At 53.6% G+C, this 19,313-nt stretch overlaps 10 protein-coding genes across 10 annotated transcripts; 4 read left to right on the plus strand and 6 right to left on the minus strand.

The window, feature by feature from the left end:
• The first annotated feature begins 15 nt into the window (after positions 1-15).
• Positions 16-1,504, plus strand: CC84DRAFT_495544 (uncharacterized protein). Its single transcript, XM_018186521.1, has 2 exons — positions 16-359; positions 696-1,504. The coding sequence occupies exons 1-2, from the start codon at positions 195-197 to the stop codon at positions 1,131-1,133; spliced, it is 603 nt and encodes a 200-aa protein (XP_018041152.1). The 5' UTR covers positions 16-194; the 3' UTR covers positions 1,134-1,504.
• CC84DRAFT_494137 (uncharacterized protein) lies at positions 749-1,766 on the minus strand. Its single transcript, XM_018186517.1, has one exon. The coding sequence runs from the start codon at positions 1,656-1,658 to the stop codon at positions 1,137-1,139; it is 522 nt and encodes a 173-aa protein (XP_018041153.1). The 5' UTR covers positions 1,659-1,766; the 3' UTR covers positions 749-1,136.
• Positions 1,505-4,064, plus strand: CC84DRAFT_495545 (phosphate transporter). Its single transcript, XM_018186522.1, has 2 exons — positions 1,505-3,439; positions 3,490-4,064. The coding sequence occupies exons 1-2, from the start codon at positions 1,876-1,878 to the stop codon at positions 3,738-3,740; spliced, it is 1,815 nt and encodes a 604-aa protein (XP_018041154.1). The 5' UTR covers positions 1,505-1,875; the 3' UTR covers positions 3,741-4,064.
• Positions 4,065-4,341: 277 nt separating this feature from the next.
• CC84DRAFT_1161641 (uncharacterized protein) lies at positions 4,342-4,911 on the minus strand. The gene has a single exon (XM_018177792.1). It carries the CDS (start codon positions 4,893-4,895, stop codon positions 4,389-4,391), a length of 507 nt encoding a protein of 168 aa, XP_018041155.1. The 5' UTR covers positions 4,896-4,911; the 3' UTR covers positions 4,342-4,388.
• A 1,380-nt stretch (positions 4,912-6,291) lies between these two features.
• On the minus strand, positions 6,292-7,618 carry CC84DRAFT_1184707 (short chain dehydrogenase/reductase family protein-like protein; the record flags this gene model as incomplete). The annotated part of the gene is made up of 4 exons (XM_018180770.1): positions 6,292-6,858; positions 6,904-6,974; positions 7,025-7,189; positions 7,246-7,618. 4 exons carry the CDS (start codon positions 7,616-7,618, stop codon positions 6,292-6,294), a joined length of 1,176 nt encoding a protein of 391 aa, XP_018041156.1.
• A 680-nt stretch (positions 7,619-8,298) lies between these two features.
• CC84DRAFT_1113350 (uncharacterized protein) lies at positions 8,299-9,748 on the plus strand. The gene has a single exon (XM_018175350.1). The coding sequence runs from the start codon at positions 8,568-8,570 to the stop codon at positions 9,591-9,593; it is 1,026 nt and encodes a 341-aa protein (XP_018041157.1). The 5' UTR covers positions 8,299-8,567; the 3' UTR covers positions 9,594-9,748.
• Positions 9,749-10,417: 669 nt separating this feature from the next.
• On the minus strand, positions 10,418-12,109 carry CC84DRAFT_1173134 (uncharacterized protein; the record flags this gene model as incomplete). The annotated part of the gene is made up of 3 exons (XM_018180009.1): positions 10,418-11,138; positions 11,718-11,846; positions 11,907-12,109. The coding sequence occupies 3 exons, from the start codon at positions 12,107-12,109 to the stop codon at positions 10,418-10,420; spliced, it is 1,053 nt and encodes a 350-aa protein (XP_018041158.1).
• Positions 12,110-13,002: 893 nt separating this feature from the next.
• On the minus strand, positions 13,003-14,765 carry CC84DRAFT_1084999 (MFS general substrate transporter; the record flags this gene model as incomplete). The annotated part of the gene is made up of 5 exons (XM_018174078.1): positions 13,003-13,292; positions 13,343-13,784; positions 13,837-13,985; positions 14,038-14,293; positions 14,349-14,765. The coding sequence occupies 5 exons, from the start codon at positions 14,763-14,765 to the stop codon at positions 13,003-13,005; spliced, it is 1,554 nt and encodes a 517-aa protein (XP_018041159.1).
• Positions 14,766-15,758: 993 nt separating this feature from the next.
• Positions 15,759-16,457, minus strand: CC84DRAFT_1081660 (Fes1-domain-containing protein; the record flags this gene model as incomplete). Its single annotated transcript, XM_018173935.1, has 2 exons — positions 15,759-16,022; positions 16,059-16,457. The coding sequence occupies 2 exons, from the start codon at positions 16,455-16,457 to the stop codon at positions 15,759-15,761; spliced, it is 663 nt and encodes a 220-aa protein (XP_018041160.1).
• A 722-nt stretch (positions 16,458-17,179) lies between these two features.
• On the plus strand, positions 17,180-19,310 carry CC84DRAFT_1161645 (Actin, gamma). The gene is made up of 8 exons (XM_018177793.1): positions 17,180-17,401; positions 17,485-17,553; positions 17,650-17,674; positions 17,823-17,878; positions 17,982-18,012; positions 18,063-18,834; positions 18,887-19,118; positions 19,173-19,310. The coding sequence occupies exons 2-7, from the start codon at positions 17,541-17,543 to the stop codon at positions 19,115-19,117; spliced, it is 1,128 nt and encodes a 375-aa protein (XP_018041161.1). The 5' UTR covers positions 17,180-17,401; positions 17,485-17,540; the 3' UTR covers position 19,118; positions 19,173-19,310.
• The last annotated feature ends 3 nt before the right edge of the window (positions 19,311-19,313 follow it).

The raw sequence follows: 19,313 nt of genomic DNA on the forward strand, positions 1-19,313 counted from the left end.
AGCATGGATGGCGTTGGACGGCGTCGACTGATACCCTTTGAACTTTATTGCTATCTCGATCGAATCTGAAATAAACAAAACCGATGGCCTGACTTTATGTGGGCGTCAGGGATACACATTAGTCACAACTCTCGAGACCTTTCGTAGCTCAAGCCAAGCTAGGATCTTCCATCGAGTCGCCGACTTCTAGAAGCATGCATGCATCGCCAGCTAGCGAGAGCCGACTTTTAGGATACCGGAACGCCATCCCTTTCGCTCGACCTGGGACTTTACGAGCCACGATTGCTAATGTCAATATTCCGTTGTCAGCTCGACACCCAATGCGGAAGCAGCCAAGGCTGCGTAGGACTGACAAGTTCATCGCGCAGGGCGTGCACAAGGCGAGGTTGGATCACCGAAAACATGCGGAAACGACTTCAAAATATATAACACGAGAATTCTCAGCCCTATATATACCCGATCGTTAACGTTGGGATTGCGGGGAGCGAATGTTCGACTTCAACCCAGATCTGAGGCCAAATGCACGCCGGACGGGTACGAACAGGCTGCACGAGCTTAAACCGACGACGCTGGACGCAGCCAAGTTGACAAGGCCGGTTCAGCTTCTTGTGCGTCCTTGGGACTTGGGTGGACCCCCAACTCAAGCTTCTTGTCATTCTTGTCACGAAGCGTAACCCAACCTCATGCCTTTGCACGCGCGAAATGATCTCCAATCTCCAACGCATCACCATCTTAGGGCCATTCGGACATTGCCACTCGGCTGCACGGCACCAGCGCATGTTCTTCTAGCAATGGTCCATGCACGTGGGGTGAAGGATGGTGGCTGCCTCAGGCGGATTGGACCGCGGCTGTCAGCTGCGAGACACTGCGTGCGGCGTGGAGGGCTTCACCACACTCGAAATGGCGCAGCGGCTCGCTATGCGAGCTGGTGCCTACCAATTGCCATTCTCGATGATTACGGCAGTCTCAATCTCTTCGACTCGAGTGACAAGAGAGCGATACTGGCACATGGAGATCTCCCAGCCATGTACGCATGCCCAGCGACGCATATCAAATCGCCACGCCCGTCAAGAAAGCGAAGCAGTCTTGGATGGCCTAGGCGAGGACAAGCATGCGGAAGAGTGCTTAGGTAAAGCCTAGGGGGACGATCCGGGCATCTGGGCATCGAGGCACGGCGCAGTGACTTCGCAAACGAACTGCACCGGAGGTAACCAGCGGTGCTGTGCATCATCTTCCCGGCTCGAATCTGCAAGGCTGCTCGTCGGCGGTATTGGCAGGCGTACTTTCGGGGTCCTCGAGAATCCAACTGCCCAACGGATCCAATGGAAACGGAGTGTGCATACTAGACGCTCGCGACCTCCGTGGCCTGTGTCACCTCGACGAGGCGAAGGCCGCCTGCGCTCGATGACCCTGGTGCTACATCCCATTTTGGAGGTCCACGTTGTGCAAGGAAGAAGTGCGATTGGTGAATTGAGGTCCTCCCGCGCCAAGTAGGCTAAGCAGAGTTGTCCTCGGCGGACCTCTTGGCAACCTTGGGTGGCTTGCGGAGCTTCCTCTACACTCAGCGCGGTGCCCTGTAATGGTCCCATATTATGCTTCTGGTAGGCGTGAAAAGTAATTGCCTGGTACGAGGCCTGGTCTGTCTGCATGTCGCACATGTCGCATGCTGGGTCCCTGATTGGCCGTGGGGCTCAAACGTGAATGCTGCACCACCCGAGGCGTTGACTATAAACATCTTGCTGAGCCCTGCTCGTTTTGCTCCTGCAGCCTGCGCATTCATTTAATAGCACGCCTGTGCCCTGTGGCCCCTTCTTCTCTATCGACAACTGTCGCTCGTCTCTCTCTAATCGACAAGCCCGAGAGCCCACCGTCAAGATGGCCGTCCTCAGCGAATACAACTATATCATGGCCATAGGCACTTTCTTTGCCTTGCTCGATGCCTACAATAACGGTGCCAACGATGTCGCCAACGCCTGGGCTACCAGTGTCTCCTCGCGCTCCATCTCCTACCGCCAGGCCATGGTCTTCGGCACCATCTTCGAGATGTTGGGAGCCATCACCGTCGGCGCCCGTACTGCTGAGACTATCAAGAACGGTATCATTCCTGGAACCGCCTTCAAAGGCGACGCCGCTGTCCAGATGCTTGCTTTCACCTGTGCACTCGCTGGAGCCTCAACCTGGGTCATGTGGTGCACCAGGCACTCCGCTCACGTTTCTTCAACCTACTCTCTGATCTCGTCCATTGCTGGTGTTGGTGTTGCCACAGTTGGAGCTTCCAAAGTTCAGTGGGGATGGAACAAGGGCAAGGGACTTGGTGCGATTTTCGCAGGTCTCGGAATGGCTCCCGCCATTGCTGCTGGATTTGGTGCCTCCATCTTCATGCTCATCAAGGTCGTCGTCCATATGCGTCGGGATCCAGTCAAGTGGGGTGTATACACTGCTCCCTTTTTCTTCCTGGTTGCCGGCACCATTTGCACGCTATCTGTCGTCTACAAGGGATCTCCGAAGCTGGGTCTCAATAAGAAGCCTGCTTGGTATGTCGCCTCCGTTACCATGGGTACCGGTGCAGGAGTTGCTCTGCTCGCGGCTATCTTCTTCGTTCCTTATGTCTACGTCAAGGTCATCAAGAAGGACCCCAATGTCAGGTGGTACCACGCTATCATGGGGCCTCTCCTATTCAAGCGCCCGGCCGCCCCCGAGGGTGAGCAGGCAATTGTTCCCAACTACGCTGTCGTGCAAGAGGATGACCTTCCCATGACCAGCACCCGTTCGTCTTCCCTGAGCGACGAAGACTTGAAGAAGGGTACTGCGGACGATACTATTGCACCTGTTGACTCGGAGAAGGCTGCCGCTCATGCTGAGTCTAAACAGCTCACCTACCAGGAATTAGTTGCCGAAGGCGAGGCCAGGTTCCACGCGAAGCTCAGGCAGAAGCGCGGACCGATTGGCTGGGCCATGCGACTTCTTCACGACAACCCCATGGGCGCTGGTGAAATCTATGAGCGCAAGAACATTGGGACTTTCTTCAAACGCCTTCCCGCCATGATCACCGTCGGTCTCCTTTACGGTCTCCACTACGACATCCATGCCGCTCAGTCTGGTATCCACGGTACCCCCGAAGGTGCTCGCATGGAACGTGTCTACGCCCACGCGGAGAAGTATCCTAACGAGGTCGAGCACGTCTACTCGTTCGTCCAGATTCTCACTGCCTGCACTGCATCATTTGCTCACGGTGCGAACGACATCGGTAACTCTGTCGGACCTTGGGCGGTGATTTACCACGCCTGGATGTACGGTGAGGCCTCTACTAAGAACGCCCCCGTCCCCATCTGGCAACTTGCTGTCCTCTCTGCCACCATTTCCGTTGGTCTCATCACATATGGCTACAACATCATGAAGGTCATGGGCAACAAGATTACCTACCACTCGCCATCACGAGGTAAGCTCATTTCGCTACAAATTCCGATAACTTGTGCTAATCCTATCCAGGTTCCTCCATGGAGATGGGCGCCGCTATCACTGTCCTCCTCTTTTCGCAATACTCGCTCCCAGTATCAACCTCCATGTGCATCACCGGTGCCACGGTCGGTGTCGGTCTCTGCAACGGCACTCTCAAGGCTGTCAATTTCCAGCGTGTGGGCTTGCTCGTGTTCTCATGGATCATGACGATTCCCGTTGCCGGTACTATTGGTGGCGTGCTCATGGGCATTGTGCTCAACGCTCCTCACTTCAAGTCATAGAGCAATAGTGGACCGTCATGAGCGAGAGGATGATGATGAGCGAAACGTTGAGATACCCGATGGTTTTTGGTGTTGGTCGTGGGCTTCGAACATGTTACCGTTTTCTCTTGCACTTGCAGTATAGAATTGTTTCAGTCAGATCTTCATTGTCTATCATTTTACTTGATGCATCCATGGCAAAGCATGTCCTGGCGGGCGTACCATCTTAGCATAATAAATACAATCGCTTTACACTACGATGTTTACAAATTCAATCAAGAGGGACTAAGAAATCACAAGCTCACTCGGCTCTAGGCGGCTGCTCGGCACAAAATAGCAGCGGCTACAGTGGCGAGGAGCAAGCAATATCGTATCGCTTACACGTTGCTTCGCATTGCTTCGTACGTATTGCGCGCGGGAGGCGCACGGAAGCATGTTCCCATGCAGGTGTAGCTATCGAGATCATCTCCGCGCCCGAGTTTCACCACCCTTCGGCATTGTACACTCCGGGAAGGAAGCGTTTGTCTTTGCGAAGTAGTCCCGCCGATCGGCAGAGGAGCAAGACTTGCCCTTCCTTCGGTTTTCAAGTACGCACGATGAAATCCCACCAACGCCCTCACGCGACACAGCACCACCGAGACACACCAAGGTGGATACTTACACGCAAGCTCACCATCCCATCGGCGCACCCGCCTCCACCAATACCCACCTTACAGCACCCAGAACCACGTTGCCGCGCCGCGTGCGCGCATGCACGCGCAGTCGTACTTTCCCAGGACCCCACGCGCTTCCACGCCCGTGCACCGCCAAGAAGGCTTGTTTCCGCTGCTCTTGGCGGGACTTTGACGAACAGGAGAGAGAGATGGGGGGCACGTGGGGCTTAGGAATTGGGGCTGGCCGCGGTGCCAAGATGGGCGTGCACAGCGTGTAAGGATTGTGGGCGGAGGGGTGCCGCGTATGCGGTGCGAGGACGGGCGTAAGGGATGCGTTGAGTAGGCACAGGCGAGGGGTTTTGAGCTGTAGGAGAGGCGGAGTTTGATTGAGTGCTGGTGGGTGGTGTGAAGGGAGAAGAAATACCGCAGTCAGGGACGTCGGCTGCAGAAGGGTTCTCGAAGGTCGCTGTGTTGGGCGAGGCGTCTGGTATCGCGCCGCTAGCATCTCAGCCTGCCTCATCATCCATTGTACGGTTTCTGCACACTATCGACTGGATTATTGATTTGACTCGGTTACCGCATCATGGCCGTGGTATTGCCTGCGTTGCACTGCGGCGAGGCCGCAAGCACACAGCCATAATGGAATGCGTGGAATGTCAGATCATGTGTTGCTGCCCGAGGCGACAGCGATTTGGAATGCTGTAACCCCGTATTGCGAAGGTGCCATCTATCAGGTAATATTGGTGTCTCGTGTTCTCGCCTGAGCTTGTCTTAATATATGACTTCGTCACAATGCCTCGAGCGTGTGTCACGGTGCTATGCTTAGCTCGTCCAACAGACGAACAAAGCCATGTCCGTCTCCTGCAAGGAATCCACAGCGACCAAAGACTGTCCGTCCTCTCCATCCCACTCCCACCAAAAGAGATCTCAATAACGCTATCGCCCATATCGCTCACACGCTCCGTTATGTCGACCTTGGTCTGTGATGCGCGCAGTTGCATGTTGCGGAATCTCTTGCGATATTTGTCTTCATGAGCAAGGAAGGACCGCGCGACGATATGGTCGATGTCCTCCTATTGCTCTCACTAGCGACCGTACATTGATGCAAGCTTGCAGGATAGAGTAATAGTACCGACGTAAGCGTACGGTCCAGACAAATCCTGCCTCGATTTCCTTGTATATGTGGCCCAGGGGTTCGAGCTCCTCGATCTCCACGAGGTCTTTGCTGATGATGAGAGATTCCCTTTCTGTGTCGGGCTGCGCGCGCGAGACCCGGTATGCGCCTACTTGAGGCTTATACATATCGGTAAGGAAAATGAGTGCACGAGTCGCGACAGTTCGTGGCTGCACTTACCGCTGAAAAACGAGCATGTACAGGCTGTGCGCCGAAGAACTAGGTTTGACCGGAGACTTCTGGCGTCAGGTTTATTGAGTAACATATGTAATATTGGACCTACTTGTAGCTCTTACATAGGTCGGCCTCCATCCAGAGCTACGAAGCGACTCCGTGCTGGCGTAGTTCTCCATACGTTCTCTTTCCATATCCTAGTATTTGTCGCGAGTGGTCAGTCATTGTCTCAACTCCCAGCTGACATAAGTATACAAATATGCGGCCATTTGTTCATCGCTGAAACGTCGTCCATTGTCCCAGGAATTGATCAGTCGTACTCATCTTTCGTATGTTTCCGCCAGTGGCAGGGTCGAAGTGGTGGAGATACTCCTCAAATGCGATGTAGATGTCAATGTCAAACCCGGAGCAGCCTCTTGGACCACATAGACCCCGGTCATGTCGGCAAGTGCCAATGGTCACCATGAGGTAGTCAAGAAGCTACATGATCTTATTAACAGCAGATGACATGTATAGGGAACCAGCTACCTCAGGAACCTAAACACATGGTTCTGAAGCTATCCTCCCATTTTTAAGATATTCCGGCATCCAATGAGGCCATGGATGATGGATCGTACTGACGAGCGATATCTACCGCATTACTCACTTCGATGAAGTCCTCGAGTTCTTCACTTGTCGTCTTCAGCTTCTCTTTCACAGCGGTCACTCCCTCCAAACCAACTATATGTCTCGCTGGTGGATTGTCATGACCACCGATAGCCGTCAGCGCGTGCACAGTTTCTGCTATCAAGGAAGCCTTTACAACCGGCGGCAGAGGTGCATACAACGATGTGATTGTGTCAGAGCTGAGTAAATCACCCATGGTCGGCTCATGAACCGTGGTAGCATCTGGACTTGTCGTCGAGATGCTGTCCGTGGGAGACTTTTCCTCCGGGTAGGGCAACGGATTATTAACGCGATCAAGCTTATCGAGAAGGTTGGAGAAAATGTCGCGAGCAATAGGTGCGGGGTTTTCGGCTTGGAGATACTCGCGCATCGGGGGGACGGAAGTCATCTTGTTGGTGAGGACATTGACTTCCATGTTTGCTTGAACAATAGACATTTTGATGTTGAATGGAGCAATTTCATACGCCAGACTCTGGTTCCCGGTTAGCCATGCCTGTTCGCCATAGCAGATACATACGTCGCAGTATCCTTCGATGGCCCACTGTGATGAGCAATACATGGCCAAACCTGGGGTCCCGAGATGGCCAGCTACAAACCGTCACTTCTCGGTTCATATCGGGATTTGTAGAGCAACTTACTGACACCTGTCAACATGATAATATGGCCGTTTTTCCTTTCGCGCATCGTTGGCAGGACCGCTTTGATGATGTTCACATTTGAGAAGAAATTAGTTTCGAATGTGTCCTGCACAAGAGTGATCGTCCGGCTACTTTGGGCCAGTTCCTCTACGGCGCCAATGACAGCTATGCGGACAATTCAGTCAGGTCCTTCGCATGAGATGATGTTTGAAAGAGTGTACCTTCGCTAGTGTTGCCAAGTAGCACATCGACACGTCCGAATGCTTCGACAGCTTCTGCGATCGCCGCCTGACACTGGCCAACAACCCTCCCATCTAGTCCGACAACTCTCAATCTTTCCCTCCATCGTTCAGTGTGCTTCACATCCTCGAGAAACGCTCGAAAGTCCTCACTTTGGCCCTCTCTCTTTTCGAACTCTTGAGGAACAACGCCAGCTACTACATAGTCACCGTGATCGAGGACTTGGCGCGCCAATGCGATTGCGATGGGCGACGAGCCTATTGTCAAGAACCATACGCGGGGCGCGTTATGTGGAGGGAAATGCGGGGACCGTGCCCGGGGCGCGCGCGACGACTGCGTGCTCTGCTGCGTCATGATGGTAACAAACTAAGGGAAGCGATCGAAGGCAGCATCACGCGCAACTTGAGATGGGCCTTTAGGGATTATGATGCTTCCAATTGAGGTTGCGAACGGCAGAAGCGCACTGCATGTGCCTAAGTCCGTAGTGCGCTAGTCCGTATTCTCCGCTAGTGCGCACCAAAAATGATTCGTTCCGGACGTTCACTCTCACCACAACCACCACCTGGGTGAGAAGCTTGCCAGATACTCGCCAAAGACCATTTGAGTTTGCAGAAAGAGATAGAATGCTTATGAAAAAGACAAACAACATATCGATATTGCTGTGGACGGGATAATTCCTCCCGTGAAGGGCTCCGCCACTGTCATCGCCCTTATTCACTTCGACTCCAGCAGAGGTATGCTCAACTCTCACTCATCGTCCGTCTCTCAGCCTCCCAAATGCTCCTAGCCACACTATTTGCTCCCAGCCTCCCGACATTAGCGGGGGATAAAGGTCCCAAATGCCGCACTTTCTCAGCTGTACCCTTACCCCAATTCTCTCGATCCTATTATCTCGTACAGCTTGCCATTCAGTACTCAAACTCTTTCCCCAACACCCAATTAAGTCTCACGCACAATGTCTACCGACTTCAGTGCCGGTCCCAACGACCCCTTGTACAACGACTTCGGAAGGCACCTCGCTAATATGAGCTTCTCGGCAGCGCTTGCGCATCCCACCTTCATCCAGGACTTCGAAGCTGCTACTGGAACGACCCCACTGCCCAAGTGGATCTGCGAGCTCTACACCTATCGCACCAAACCTAAGAAGCCCGAGAGCCGTCTTAGCCAGACACTCAAGCCCAAGGATCGTTCTGCGGACGCCCCGAACTGGACCAAGCGCACCAACAACTTCCAGTCCAAAGGCTGTATTCGCAAGCGCAAGATTGGGATCGCAAGCCCGCGCGAACGCAACTCCAAGTACGCCATGCCACGCCCAATCAATGCGGTGCAGTACCAGCGCCATGCCATTCAGCTTATATCCAGCGTGCTCAACACCCGCGCCAATGCTTCACCATTCACCTTGATCCTGGACGACCTCAACCAGCGCGCCATCCCATTCCTCCAGCAGCTTGTCATTCGCGCTCTCTCCCGCAATATCAACGTTGTCATCGTCTCTTTCGAGAGCACGCGCTTCCAACCTGCCGTGCGCAATGTCTCCGCCTGGGGCAACCGCACGGCCGCCACCATCCTTGCCGACATCGAGCAAGCCCTCAGCGACCGTAAAGAGAGCCTCGTCATCATCGACTCCATGTACGACGCCGTCGCCACCAAGAATATTGATACCTCCACGCTGTTCAATCTCGTCGTCATGAAGTACACCTCCAACCTCGTCGGCGTCTACCACACCGACGTGCTCCCCGAGCCTTCCGCCTCCGGCGCCGACGCCTATGCCCCGCAGCCGCTGGAGCTGCTGAAGTTCATGGCCACCTCCATCATCACTTGCCGCTCCCTGTCGCACGTGCTCGCCGCCAAAGCCGCGCGCGAGCGCTCCCTCGCCGAGCCGACATTTGGCATGCAGAGCGGCGCCGAGGGCATCGTGCAGTGCCTCCACGCCAACGACCAGCGCGGCATCGTCCTTGAAGCCGAGTTCCGCCGCAAGTCCGGCCGACCCGAGTCAGAGACGTACTTCCTCCGTCCCGGTCGTGATTCCGACTTCCACCAGCCTGTCGGTCCACAACAGCTCTACGGCACGCTGAAGCAAGAGTTCGTGATCCTGCTCGAGCAGCACCCTGCCTTTGCGAACAAAGATGCTGTCGGCATGGTGGTTGCCGCGGACGATGAGATGGAGACGTCGTTCAACTTGGGCTTGACCGACAAGCAGAAGGCAGCGCGCGAGGGTGTTGTTCTTCCTTACTTCGATGCGCAGAAGCAGGAGGGTGGTGAGGGTGGTCGCATTCTCTACGACATGGGCGAGGAGGATGACTTCGATGAGGAGGAGGACGAGATCTGAGTACCGCGACTCGACTCTTGCATGCTCGGTTGGAATGACTCGTACCCAAGTATGAAAAGCGATTGCTCTGGCGTAACGGCGTTTTGGTGGGTCACCTGGATTCCTGAGATACCCTCATGGTCAAAGGCGTTTGGTTTAATCGGTCCACAATGGCTCCTTACTAGGACTTCGAATTCTGTAGTTCTTCGACTTTGCGCAGTTACTTGTATCTGGTTCTGTAGCACGAATAGAAAAACCAACTGAATGGCATATTGCATCTCGTCCAATAATTGCAGATGTCATGAAAGTCTGAGCACATAGATATCCCTTGCAATGAACACGTCAAGCAAGGGATACTAAAAAGACACGAGCCAATCGAATCCTCCCTATACCCGGTACTTCACGCAAAGCCACAGGCAATGGCAGTCATACCAACTTCGAAAGCAAAGCAACAAACGAAACACCCTCGTCCTCTCTACTCTCTACCGAGCAAATCACTTGGTGTGAACATTCCATGAGCCTCGTAAATACACAGCCAAGACCGTCGTTGAGTGCCCATATTATGACAGACTTCTTGCTAAGTTTGAGGATTTATTTCTTTTGCCCTTCGTCCAGCTTCTTAACTGTCTCTTTCTGGCTTTGTTCGGTGACATTATTTCACGCATGCTTGCGTGTCGAGCATCCGAGGTAAAGCGGCGTGTGCGGGTTCCACCTACGCTCAGTGTGGTCTTTTCTTGGGGGACAAGTCCCTCAGCTTCTTTCCTACGCTTTCGAACCAGGATCGTTTCCTTCCTCTTATGTTTTTGTCATCTTCCAAGTGGCTCTTTATCATACTCAGACGGTCGTCATGGATCGCCTCGAGCAGTCTGACCGCTGTCTGCACCTGTTCTCGAGTGGTGTTGAAGCTTGGATTGGCGGCAATGGCGGCCAGCAATGTATCGATGCGGTTTATTCCATCGCTCACCTTGCTCGCGGGTGGCAGGGTCTGGCAGAACGTTTGAGTATATCAGATCGGCAGCTATGTCATATGCCTTCGAGATGTTGTGATCGGGTTTCTTGTTGCATAGACGCTCCCATCCACCGATACTGAATTCCGAACAGACCTTCCCACCCGGAAGACCGAGTCCGGAGACTTGGACCATCTCCGTCACGATTGCTGAAAGGCTTATTCGAAATGCGAGAACCTGTTCAACAGCACGAAGATTCGCATTGGTGCGCGGCGCCCGCCCATCCAGTAACATTCGCAGAAAGCCGTGGATCTTGTTGTTGGCTGATTCATCGCTTCCAGGGTGGCTGTCGAGGTACTGTTGAGCTTGTCGCTTTACTAACGTCCATGCTGCTGGCATACTGCCCATTCGATGGAAGAGATCACTCAGATCCCAATCACTCGACGCGCTCGACTGACTTGAACTGAATTCTGAGCTAGCGGAAGGGTCTCGGTTCAGCCAACTTGTTGGGTCGGCGGTCGGAAGGACCTCTTCGAGGCTCTCCCACCGTTGCTGGAAGCTGATCATGGGGAGCGTGCTAATATGAGACCAACTGCTTCCCAACGTATCATTTTCGACGCTGAAACGTATTTCATGCTTCTTCCACTTTCGATCGATCTCGGTGAGATTCTAAAAACCTCTGATGCAATTTCTTTTTGCGTCTTCTCTTGTTCCGGCTTTGGTGGCAAGGCGTCGCTTGTCTGCTCAGCCCTTTCGGCCTTTTTCTGCCAGGCTTTGATCAGTGCGCTGGTGTAGATGCCACCGCAATAACGACCCTCCAAGTCAGACTTTCTTTTTTCTCGCCGGCGGCCGCAAAAGTCGTCTTTTCAACATCCCTGCGCACCAACTGACCTCCGGAAGAGCACGCCGTGCTTATTATGATAGCCTCAGCCTTTTCACCGACTACGGCTTTAAAATCTTCAACCAAGAACTTCGCTTTGTACAGGTATACACTTTTGGTCTCTTCGTTCCCATGTCCGAACATCAATAACAATATTTCATGATTGTGCTTCTGCGCATGCCTGACTTCCTGCTGAAGGTGATGGATGAAACGCTGCTTTAGTTCATCTGCGTTAACGACCACGAGGGTTTGTCATGCAAATCCTTGGTTTCAGCAGACCTTGGCTAAGAACTACCTTTCGGGGGTAATATGGATTACCATGTAGGTATTGGTTGTATCTTGTCACCAGATGCTGGGGCTCTTCGGCCGTGATCCAGCACTCGGCTGCTGCACCAGAATTCTGGAGCAAGTGCTTGAAGGCGTAAACGTCGCTGATAAACCAACCATCTAAGATTGGATCAGCGTTTCCGGGAGGAGCGCATGTCCGGTGCTTCCCCCTCCACGTACGCTTCATCGAAGTCGAAGACTTCGTAGGCCGTTTCAAAATCCACACACCCACAGACTGCAATGATTCGTGTCCGCTCATCTACAGGCGGAGGAATGTGCGTGACGAATTCGGAGATGTGGTTGAGACTAATGTCGGGCCGCTTCAGAACCATTGTCTTAGGTGGTATGGCAGTTTTCGACATTTTGGTCGTGAGCTCGTCCATAGTGGCAGTCAAGGAATCGAAAAAGTGAGAACGGAGGAGAGGACAGGTGAGGACTGACATTGCTTTAATAATTAGTGAGGCCAACAACATTTTGTTGAAGTGGATGGATGTCCGTTGGAATCTTGGTTCTCCGAACCACAGTTTGCGACACTCTCAATACTTTCAAACGCTTGATCGCAGGATAGAAGACAAGCTCTGTATTATTGCGCTTGTGATTTTCTAGTTCTGAAAGGGAACGCAAGTGTTTTTCAAGTGTCAGAGCAAAAGAGTGAGCAACGATCCGCAAGTGAGAGTAAACAAGAGTGGGGAAAGTGGATCCAGGCAAACGGGGGTCTAGGCACGCATATGTCGGTCGAATTGTACGGCAATCGGCTGGCCTGTATTCTCTTCAACTATTGTGGAACAAACAGAGGAGCGGAAAAATACAGATCATAGCTCAGATACAAAGCGGGAGAAGCAGCGGCGGTGGACAAACTGTGATGTCTGTCGTAGCACTCAGAAAACCATTTCTTGTACATTGTGACTTTGTTTGCTCTTGAAATCTGCGAGTACTATCCCGACTGGGAACGCGTCCGCCTGTGTGCCGCTGGACAGCAGCTTGGGCCACACTCGTTGGAGACCTTATGCTTTGATCACGGGTGAGATGTTGACAAATAGCGACGGATAGTATCAAGCAACCGAATTGTGGAGTTGGTATACATTAATTTAAGCTGTGTCTTAGTCTGAGAAGGCTTAGCCATTTCAAAACGTTGTCGTCGTAAAGGCGGCCCCGATGTTCTTCTGAGCATTTGGCACGTGAAAGACAGCAGCGTATGGTTGATGATGTGATTTGACGAGGAGAAGTCGTTGAGGCGGAGGCGGACCCGGCCAGAATCGCATACGCTTTTGTATCATTATCGAACAATGGTCTCTTCATCTTCCTGTTGAGAGGGCTTTGGCCTGCCTTCAGCTTTCTCTGGCAATAGCATAAGCATGAAATTGAAGCCAATGGCCACCGGAACAATAACGACCCAGAAGAGCTGCCCCAGAAGAATATGGTGCTTGACTCCAATGGCGTACAGAGTCGTAGATGCGGCGGGAATGATTGCTCGGATCCCAGACTGCAGAGCCAGTACAAGTGCATTCAGCGTACCGAAACTCTCATGCGAAGGAGAGATGTCGTTGAGCGCAAGTTGTACCCCAGCTACACAAATGTTAGATGGCCTCATCAGAATTTGAGACGAAGGAGCTTACTGAAGGCCATCGCGACAGAACTACCGAAGATGTTATTGAATGGAAAAAGAACCCAGAAGGGAATCTTCAGTCCGTGACGGAGGAAGATGTTGCAGATCGGGTCCGTTGTGAAGAAGATGGGCCAGATGATGGCACTGAATCGGAGGACACCGCCAGTTCCGATGCGCTTGTGGAGTGATGGGAACAGGAGAAGTAGCCAGAACGCCTGCGATAACCCTCCCAGTGCCATAAAAATAGATTGCCACTCGGGAGACAGCTCCAGCCCGCCCAGGTGAACAGGAGTGTACATGAAGACGGGGAAAGCAGCAGTGAAAGCGAAAGCCAGAAGCATGCAGTAGTTGTAGATAAGCATGACACGAGCAACGCCAGGGTACTGGAGCAATTCCCACGTCGTCATAGCGGGCCCTGCTGATGTCTTTTTGCTTTGATGAATATGCAATGTCTGGGATCGTTGTTAATGAGGGCTTCATGATAAACCACAGAACAACACAAACCTCTTTGACATTGAACGTCACAAGCACAGCAGCGCTTAGTCCAACAAATGAGCAGACGAATCCGGGGAGCGCATATGGGTAGTCGTTAAAGAACTGCACGTGTCCAAATACCGATGGAAATTTTACAGCGGGCCGTTCCAAAGCACCACCTGCAGGGAAGTTTAGACAACGACAATCTGAGATGCTTGTATGAAGACATACCGATCAGAGGCCCCACAAAGATGCCTATGTTACCTGCAAATGCAAAGTAGCTGAAAACACGAGCTTGGGTGGCCTTGGTGCTATTCTCTGTGAGCATTGCACGGACCGTGACTACTGTGCCGGCAAACATGCCAGCCAAGCAACGGAAAAGTACCATCTGCCATAGCGACTGACTGAGACCGAAGAGTGCAGTGCAGAAAGCAACTCCATACAGAGACAGGGCAAGGACTGGTTTTCTTCCAAATCGATCGGCAGCCTGCAAACGTCAGTGGGTCTAGAACCACCGACCTCATAGCTTCACGATCACTTACGATTCCCCAAAACATCATGACGAACATCTGCGTCAAGGAAAACAAGCTCTCAATTAACCCTGAATAGAATCCAACAGAATCCTTGGGGATACCGCCCGTCTTCTCGATCATATAATTGATATATGGAAAGATCGAGAAGAATGCTATTGGTTCGACCACACGGGTGTAGCACAACAGAATAATTTGCGTCATGTCCAAGCTCTTGGCCTCATCTGACTCCGCTCCATGGTGAGCTGCATTGGCGGAGACTTCAGCCTCTCCTGCTTCAGCGAGTGGTGCAGAAGCAACGGCGGTGAGTAAAGGCGTTCGTTCATCGTTGGCTTTGATCGGTGAGTGATCGTCTTCGGATCGACTTCTTGATGTTGAGGGAGCCGTGGCTTGCAGGAGGCCGCGCAATACCTCATTGGAGGACGACATGTTTCGATAGTGGAGAAGCCTAGAGGCCTATCGAAGTCGTAGGAGGCGGTCTTACCTAAAGCGACGGCAAGACCAAGCAGACGTCAATTGCGTGACTGAAAACGGTAGCTAGCAATGGTTGAACCCGGGGACGGTGTTAGTAGTGAAAGTACGTGGAAGCGATGGAGGGTGCAGAGAGCAGACTCTTGCAAGCATCGAAGGAGTTATATGCGAGCAGAGAGCACCGATGTTTGACTCGAAGTCGTTATTCCCAGGCCGCGGCACGTCGGCGCTAATGGCCCACTACCCCAACACGGAAGGACGCTTCGACTATTATCCATTTGATGCCCTAGTTGATAAGCATCTGTGCAGTCTAGCCAACGCCGGGAATTTCTGCGCTTAGGTTTGTTGCAATGCAAGGGTGCACGAGCCGGGCGATCACCAGCTGTTGTTCCAGGCACCGAGATTATCAGGCACCAAGACTATCATCATATCGTTTGTTCCAGGCACCAAGACTATCGTCATATCGGTTGTTCCAGGCACCAAGGCTATCATCATATCGCATACCATCAGTCATCAAAGTATCGTACTTCTGGTAAGAGGACGGGAAATCAAAATGTTTGTGGACTATCTCTTGGTCTATTTGGTAGTGTGTGGGATCGCAAAGATTCAGAAATTGGAAGCAGCACAAGTTTCAGATGATGATAGTAATGCATGTATCATGGAACAAATACCACACTCAGCAGTCAGACTCTGTAAGTCCTGTGTAACAACGATTGCAAACGATTCCTATCTTCGTGCACTAGGCAGCAAGTTGAGCGAGTCCTCATGACAGAACTGCGCTGTGACTTTGCAAACGCTCTTGCGTATCGATAACACCTCTGGTCAACCAAATCTCCGGCTGCTGCCTGTTCTATGCCCAATGCATGTTTTCCTCGTGGTATCAAGATATTTTTGCAGTCCCCACCAACGCCATACAAATGCTCATGTTTTCTTGCCGGACTCCAATGCGATTTAACGAGCGCGCGTGGCATCCGTCCTCAGCTTGTCGATCAGAATGTCAACCGAATCCATATCTGTGGCATCTAATTCCTTTTCAGGCTTGAATGTAGCGGGTACGCTGTCGACTACAGCGTCTAGCGCTGGCTGGTAATTGCGAGTCGCGCACGAAAGAGCCCTGACGGCCTTCTTGCGCACGGCTTCGTTGGAGTCTTCGGTCGCGAGTTTGACGAGAGTGGGCAGGGCACCAAGCAGGAGTAACCAGGAGCTGTCAGTACACTAGGCGCGATATTTTCGCATTTGCAGTGTGCTTACCCGTTCCTGTGCCTTGACGTTGTTTTCTACCGCTGTACCGGCACACCAAGCCGCGTACTTCCTCAGGTCGGCCTCTTCATGCTCCAGTTGCTCAATGAGGGGTGTCCACAGCTTGAGGGGCTCCAAGTTGTTCGCGTTGTCAATGCCTTGGATCATCATCTCGAAATCCTCGAATGCGATGACTTTCTGCTCGAGCGTGGCCTCCGGGTGCTGGATGACCTCCATCTTGTACTTCATCATGTCGGCGTCAGACGGCCCGGACATGCCGCTTAGAATCTCCTGCAGCGTCTGGGGGTCGAGCTGCGTGTTTGGGTTCTTGGGCGCATTGGGGTCATTTCGCGACACCTCGGAGTTTTCGATGCCCCATTTGAGGAGGTCGTTGAATTTGGGGTTGTTCATTATGCGTGTAGGAGGTAGTCGAGTATGTTTGTCGAGGCAAATTAGGGTGAAGGCGAGCAGGCGACAAAGTATTCAGGCAGGGACACAAAGATTTGGCGCGAGTGGTGGATGACGCGGGTTGGCACGCGAACATTCGAGCGGCTTCGGTACCGCCTTGCCTGAATCGGCGTCGGCCTGTACCGCAGTCGAAAGCCCAGCACCCACCGCGACGGCTGCTGGGCCTGATAGTCACGATGTCGGATTGGCAGGGACTGCCACAAAATCCACCTCCATCAAGGGGGGACTGCTCGCGGCGTCTCGTTGCTTGCAATGGCGCCGCCTCGATTGGGCACCCCACGCGCTCGGTGCTTGGTGTGCCCAGCTGTGCCCCTCATTGCACGTGACCGTCGGAGCTTGTACATTTTCGCGGGGACGATGCGAGGCGAGGCGGTGAGCGTGCGTGCGGCTGGCGGCTGGCGAGAATGTCCAGGGGCGTCGCCGCTGGGCAGCCCGCTGTCACATTGAGCAGTCCCTCTGCCCACTTGCCGCCGACACGTCGCTGAGGCGGATACGTCGTGCTGGCGGAGCGGGCCTGTGTCCTGCGCTGCGAGACACGGCCAGACACCGCAGGCAGCGCCGAAAGAGCTTGGCGGCCCTCGTCTGCGGCGGAGAGCTTGCGTACACCGTGATGAGATGAGATGCAAATAGAAAAGCTGCAGCCTAGCCGCGTGTATAAGTCGCCGCGCGCTCGGCACAGAATCGAGTGCCACTGCACGCTGCAAACTAAAATCTGAGGCTGGACTCTGTCAATCCGCATCCGCGAAGCCCGTGGCAGTGCCCCTTCTTCACCAACCTCGTCGCTCCTGCCGCCCCCGCTAAGGGCAAGACCCGCTTATTTAGCACCCACCGACACTTGCCTCTCTTTGCACAGAACACACCTACCACATCACCTCTACCCGCAACCTGTACGTACATAGCCATCCTCCACACCTACGACGTTCGACTGTCGTTATTGTCGCGAGCTCACGCTGACCCTCAATCGCCGCAGCGACCTCGATCGAATCTCTCTACCTCCAAACCTTACACCCTATCTAATCCGTCAACATGGAAGAGGAAGGTAAGCAGAGGTCCAGCCAGCGCGAGCTCCTGTCGCGCGGAGCTCCAACTGTGCGCCGTCCATCTCAATGAGCCCTGCTGACATCGATTTGCTTAGTCGCGGCTCTCGTCATCGACAATGGGTGAGCTCCCCCCGAATTTGAACCATCGTCATCCCTGTTGTGGGGTTATCAGCTACGCCGGCCCCGCGCCCCAGGCCGCCGCCCACAACACCACAGCAGAGAGCGAGGGACCGACGTGATGGAATCGATCGAGCTGACCATTTCGCAGTTCGGGTATGTGCAAGGCCGGTTTCGCCGGTGACGATGCGCCCCGAGCAGTCTTCCGTAAGTCCCCTTCCCCGCGCCCTCTGCGGCAGCATCATGCCAGCAAACCTCGCGCCCACGATTCCCTGCCGCCTTTGAGCACCAGCAACTGACGCATCCGCAGCCTCCATTGTCGGCCGACCGCGCCACCATGGGTACGAGATCCACCCCTACCGCGACCATCGCCAGCTAACAAAGCGCGCAGTATCATGATTGGTATGGGCCAGAAGGACTCCTACGTCGGTGATGAGGCACAGTCGAAGCGTGGTATCCTCACGCTCCGATACCCCATCGAGCACGGTGTGGTTACCAACTGGGACGACATGGAGAAGATTTGGCACCACACCTTCTACAACGAGCTGCGTGTTGCCCCCGAGGAACACCCCGTCCTGCTCACCGAGGCTCCCATCAACCCCAAGTCCAACCGTGAGAAGATGACCCAGATCGTCTTCGAGACCTTCAACGCTCCTGCGTTCTACGTCTCCATCCAGGCCGTCCTGTCCCTGTACGCCTCCGGTCGTACCACTGGTATCGTGCTTGACTCCGGTGACGGTGTCACTCACGTTGTCCCCATCTACGAGGGTTTCGCTCTTCCCCACGCCATCTCCCGTGTCGACATGGCTGGTCGTGACTTGACCGACTACCTCATGAAGATCCTTGCCGAGCGCGGTTACACTTTCTCCACCACTGCCGAGCGCGAAATCGTCCGTGACATCAAGGAGAAGCTTTGCTACGTTGCTCTTGACTTCGAGCAGGAGATCCAGACTGCCAGCCAGTCCTCCAGCTTGGAGAAGTCGTACGAGCTTCCTGACGGTCAGGTCATCACCATTGGCAATGAGCGCTTCCGTGCTCCTGAGGCTCTCTTCCAGCCTTCTGTCCTTGGTCTTGAGAGCGGCGGTATCCACGTCACCACCTTCAACTCCATCATGAAGTGCGATGTCGACGTCAGGAAAGACCTGTACGGCAACATTGTCATGGTAAGTTATTACCCGCACACGTTTGCGGTGACACAGCGCTAACAGCACCCAGTCTGGTGGAACCACCATGTACCCCGGTATCTCCGACCGTATGCAGAAGGAAATCACCGCCCTTGCACCCTCATCCATGAAGGTCAAGATCATCGCTCCCCCGGAGCGCAAGTACTCCGTCTGGATCGGTGGTTCCATCTTGGCCTCGCTCTCCACCTTCCAGCAGATGTGGATCTCAAAGCAGGAGTACGACGAGAGCGGTCCCTCGATCGTTCACCGCAAGTGCTTCTAAGGTACGATACACTGCTTCGTCATGTCAAGGTATGGTCACTGACGGTTGTACACAGCATGCTCCTGCGTACGGTCTCAGACATTATGGCAAGCCTAGTAGCGGAGGCATCATGTTGGCGCTCTGTTATCACCAGGATTTGATCGCGACGAAGGTTCATAAAATGGCGACTCGCGCAAGGGGATGGATAATGCCGCTA

Source organism: Paraphaeosphaeria sporulosa, assembly GCF_001642045.1.
Source record: "Paraphaeosphaeria sporulosa strain AP3s5-JAC2a unplaced genomic scaffold CC84scaffold_2, whole genome shotgun sequence".
In the NCBI taxonomy this organism is placed as follows: Eukaryota; Fungi; Ascomycota; class Dothideomycetes; order Pleosporales; family Didymosphaeriaceae; genus Paraphaeosphaeria; species Paraphaeosphaeria sporulosa.

Bases quoted from the DNA above. Each gene is read 5' to 3' on its own strand.
- CC84DRAFT_495544 (XM_018186521.1), top strand. From the start codon at position 195: ATGCATGCATCGCCAGCTAGCGAGAGCCGACTTTTAGGATACCGGAAC. The intron at 360-695 runs ATCGCGCAGGGC...ATGCCTTTGCAC, and splicing joins TGCGTAGGACTGACAAGTTC to GCGCGAAATGATCTCCAATC.
- CC84DRAFT_494137 (XM_018186517.1), bottom strand. From the start codon at position 1,658: ATGTGCGACATGCAGACAGACCAGGCCTCGTACCAGGCAATTACTTTT.
- CC84DRAFT_495545 (XM_018186522.1), top strand. From the start codon at position 1,876: ATGGCCGTCCTCAGCGAATACAACTATATCATGGCCATAGGCACTTTC. The intron at 3,440-3,489 runs GTAAGCTCATTT...AATCCTATCCAG, and splicing joins CTACCACTCGCCATCACGAG to GTTCCTCCATGGAGATGGGC.
- CC84DRAFT_1161641 (XM_018177792.1), bottom strand. From the start codon at position 4,895: ATGATGAGGCAGGCTGAGATGCTAGCGGCGCGATACCAGACGCCTCGC.
- CC84DRAFT_1113350 (XM_018175350.1), top strand. From the start codon at position 8,568: ATGCCACGCCCAATCAATGCGGTGCAGTACCAGCGCCATGCCATTCAG.
- CC84DRAFT_1161645 (XM_018177793.1), top strand. The intron at 17,675-17,822 runs GTGAGCTCCCCC...ACCATTTCGCAG, and splicing joins GCTCTCGTCATCGACAATGG to TTCGGGTATGTGCAAGGCCG. The intron at 18,835-18,886 runs GTAAGTTATTAC...AACAGCACCCAG, and splicing joins TGTACGGCAACATTGTCATG to TCTGGTGGAACCACCATGTA.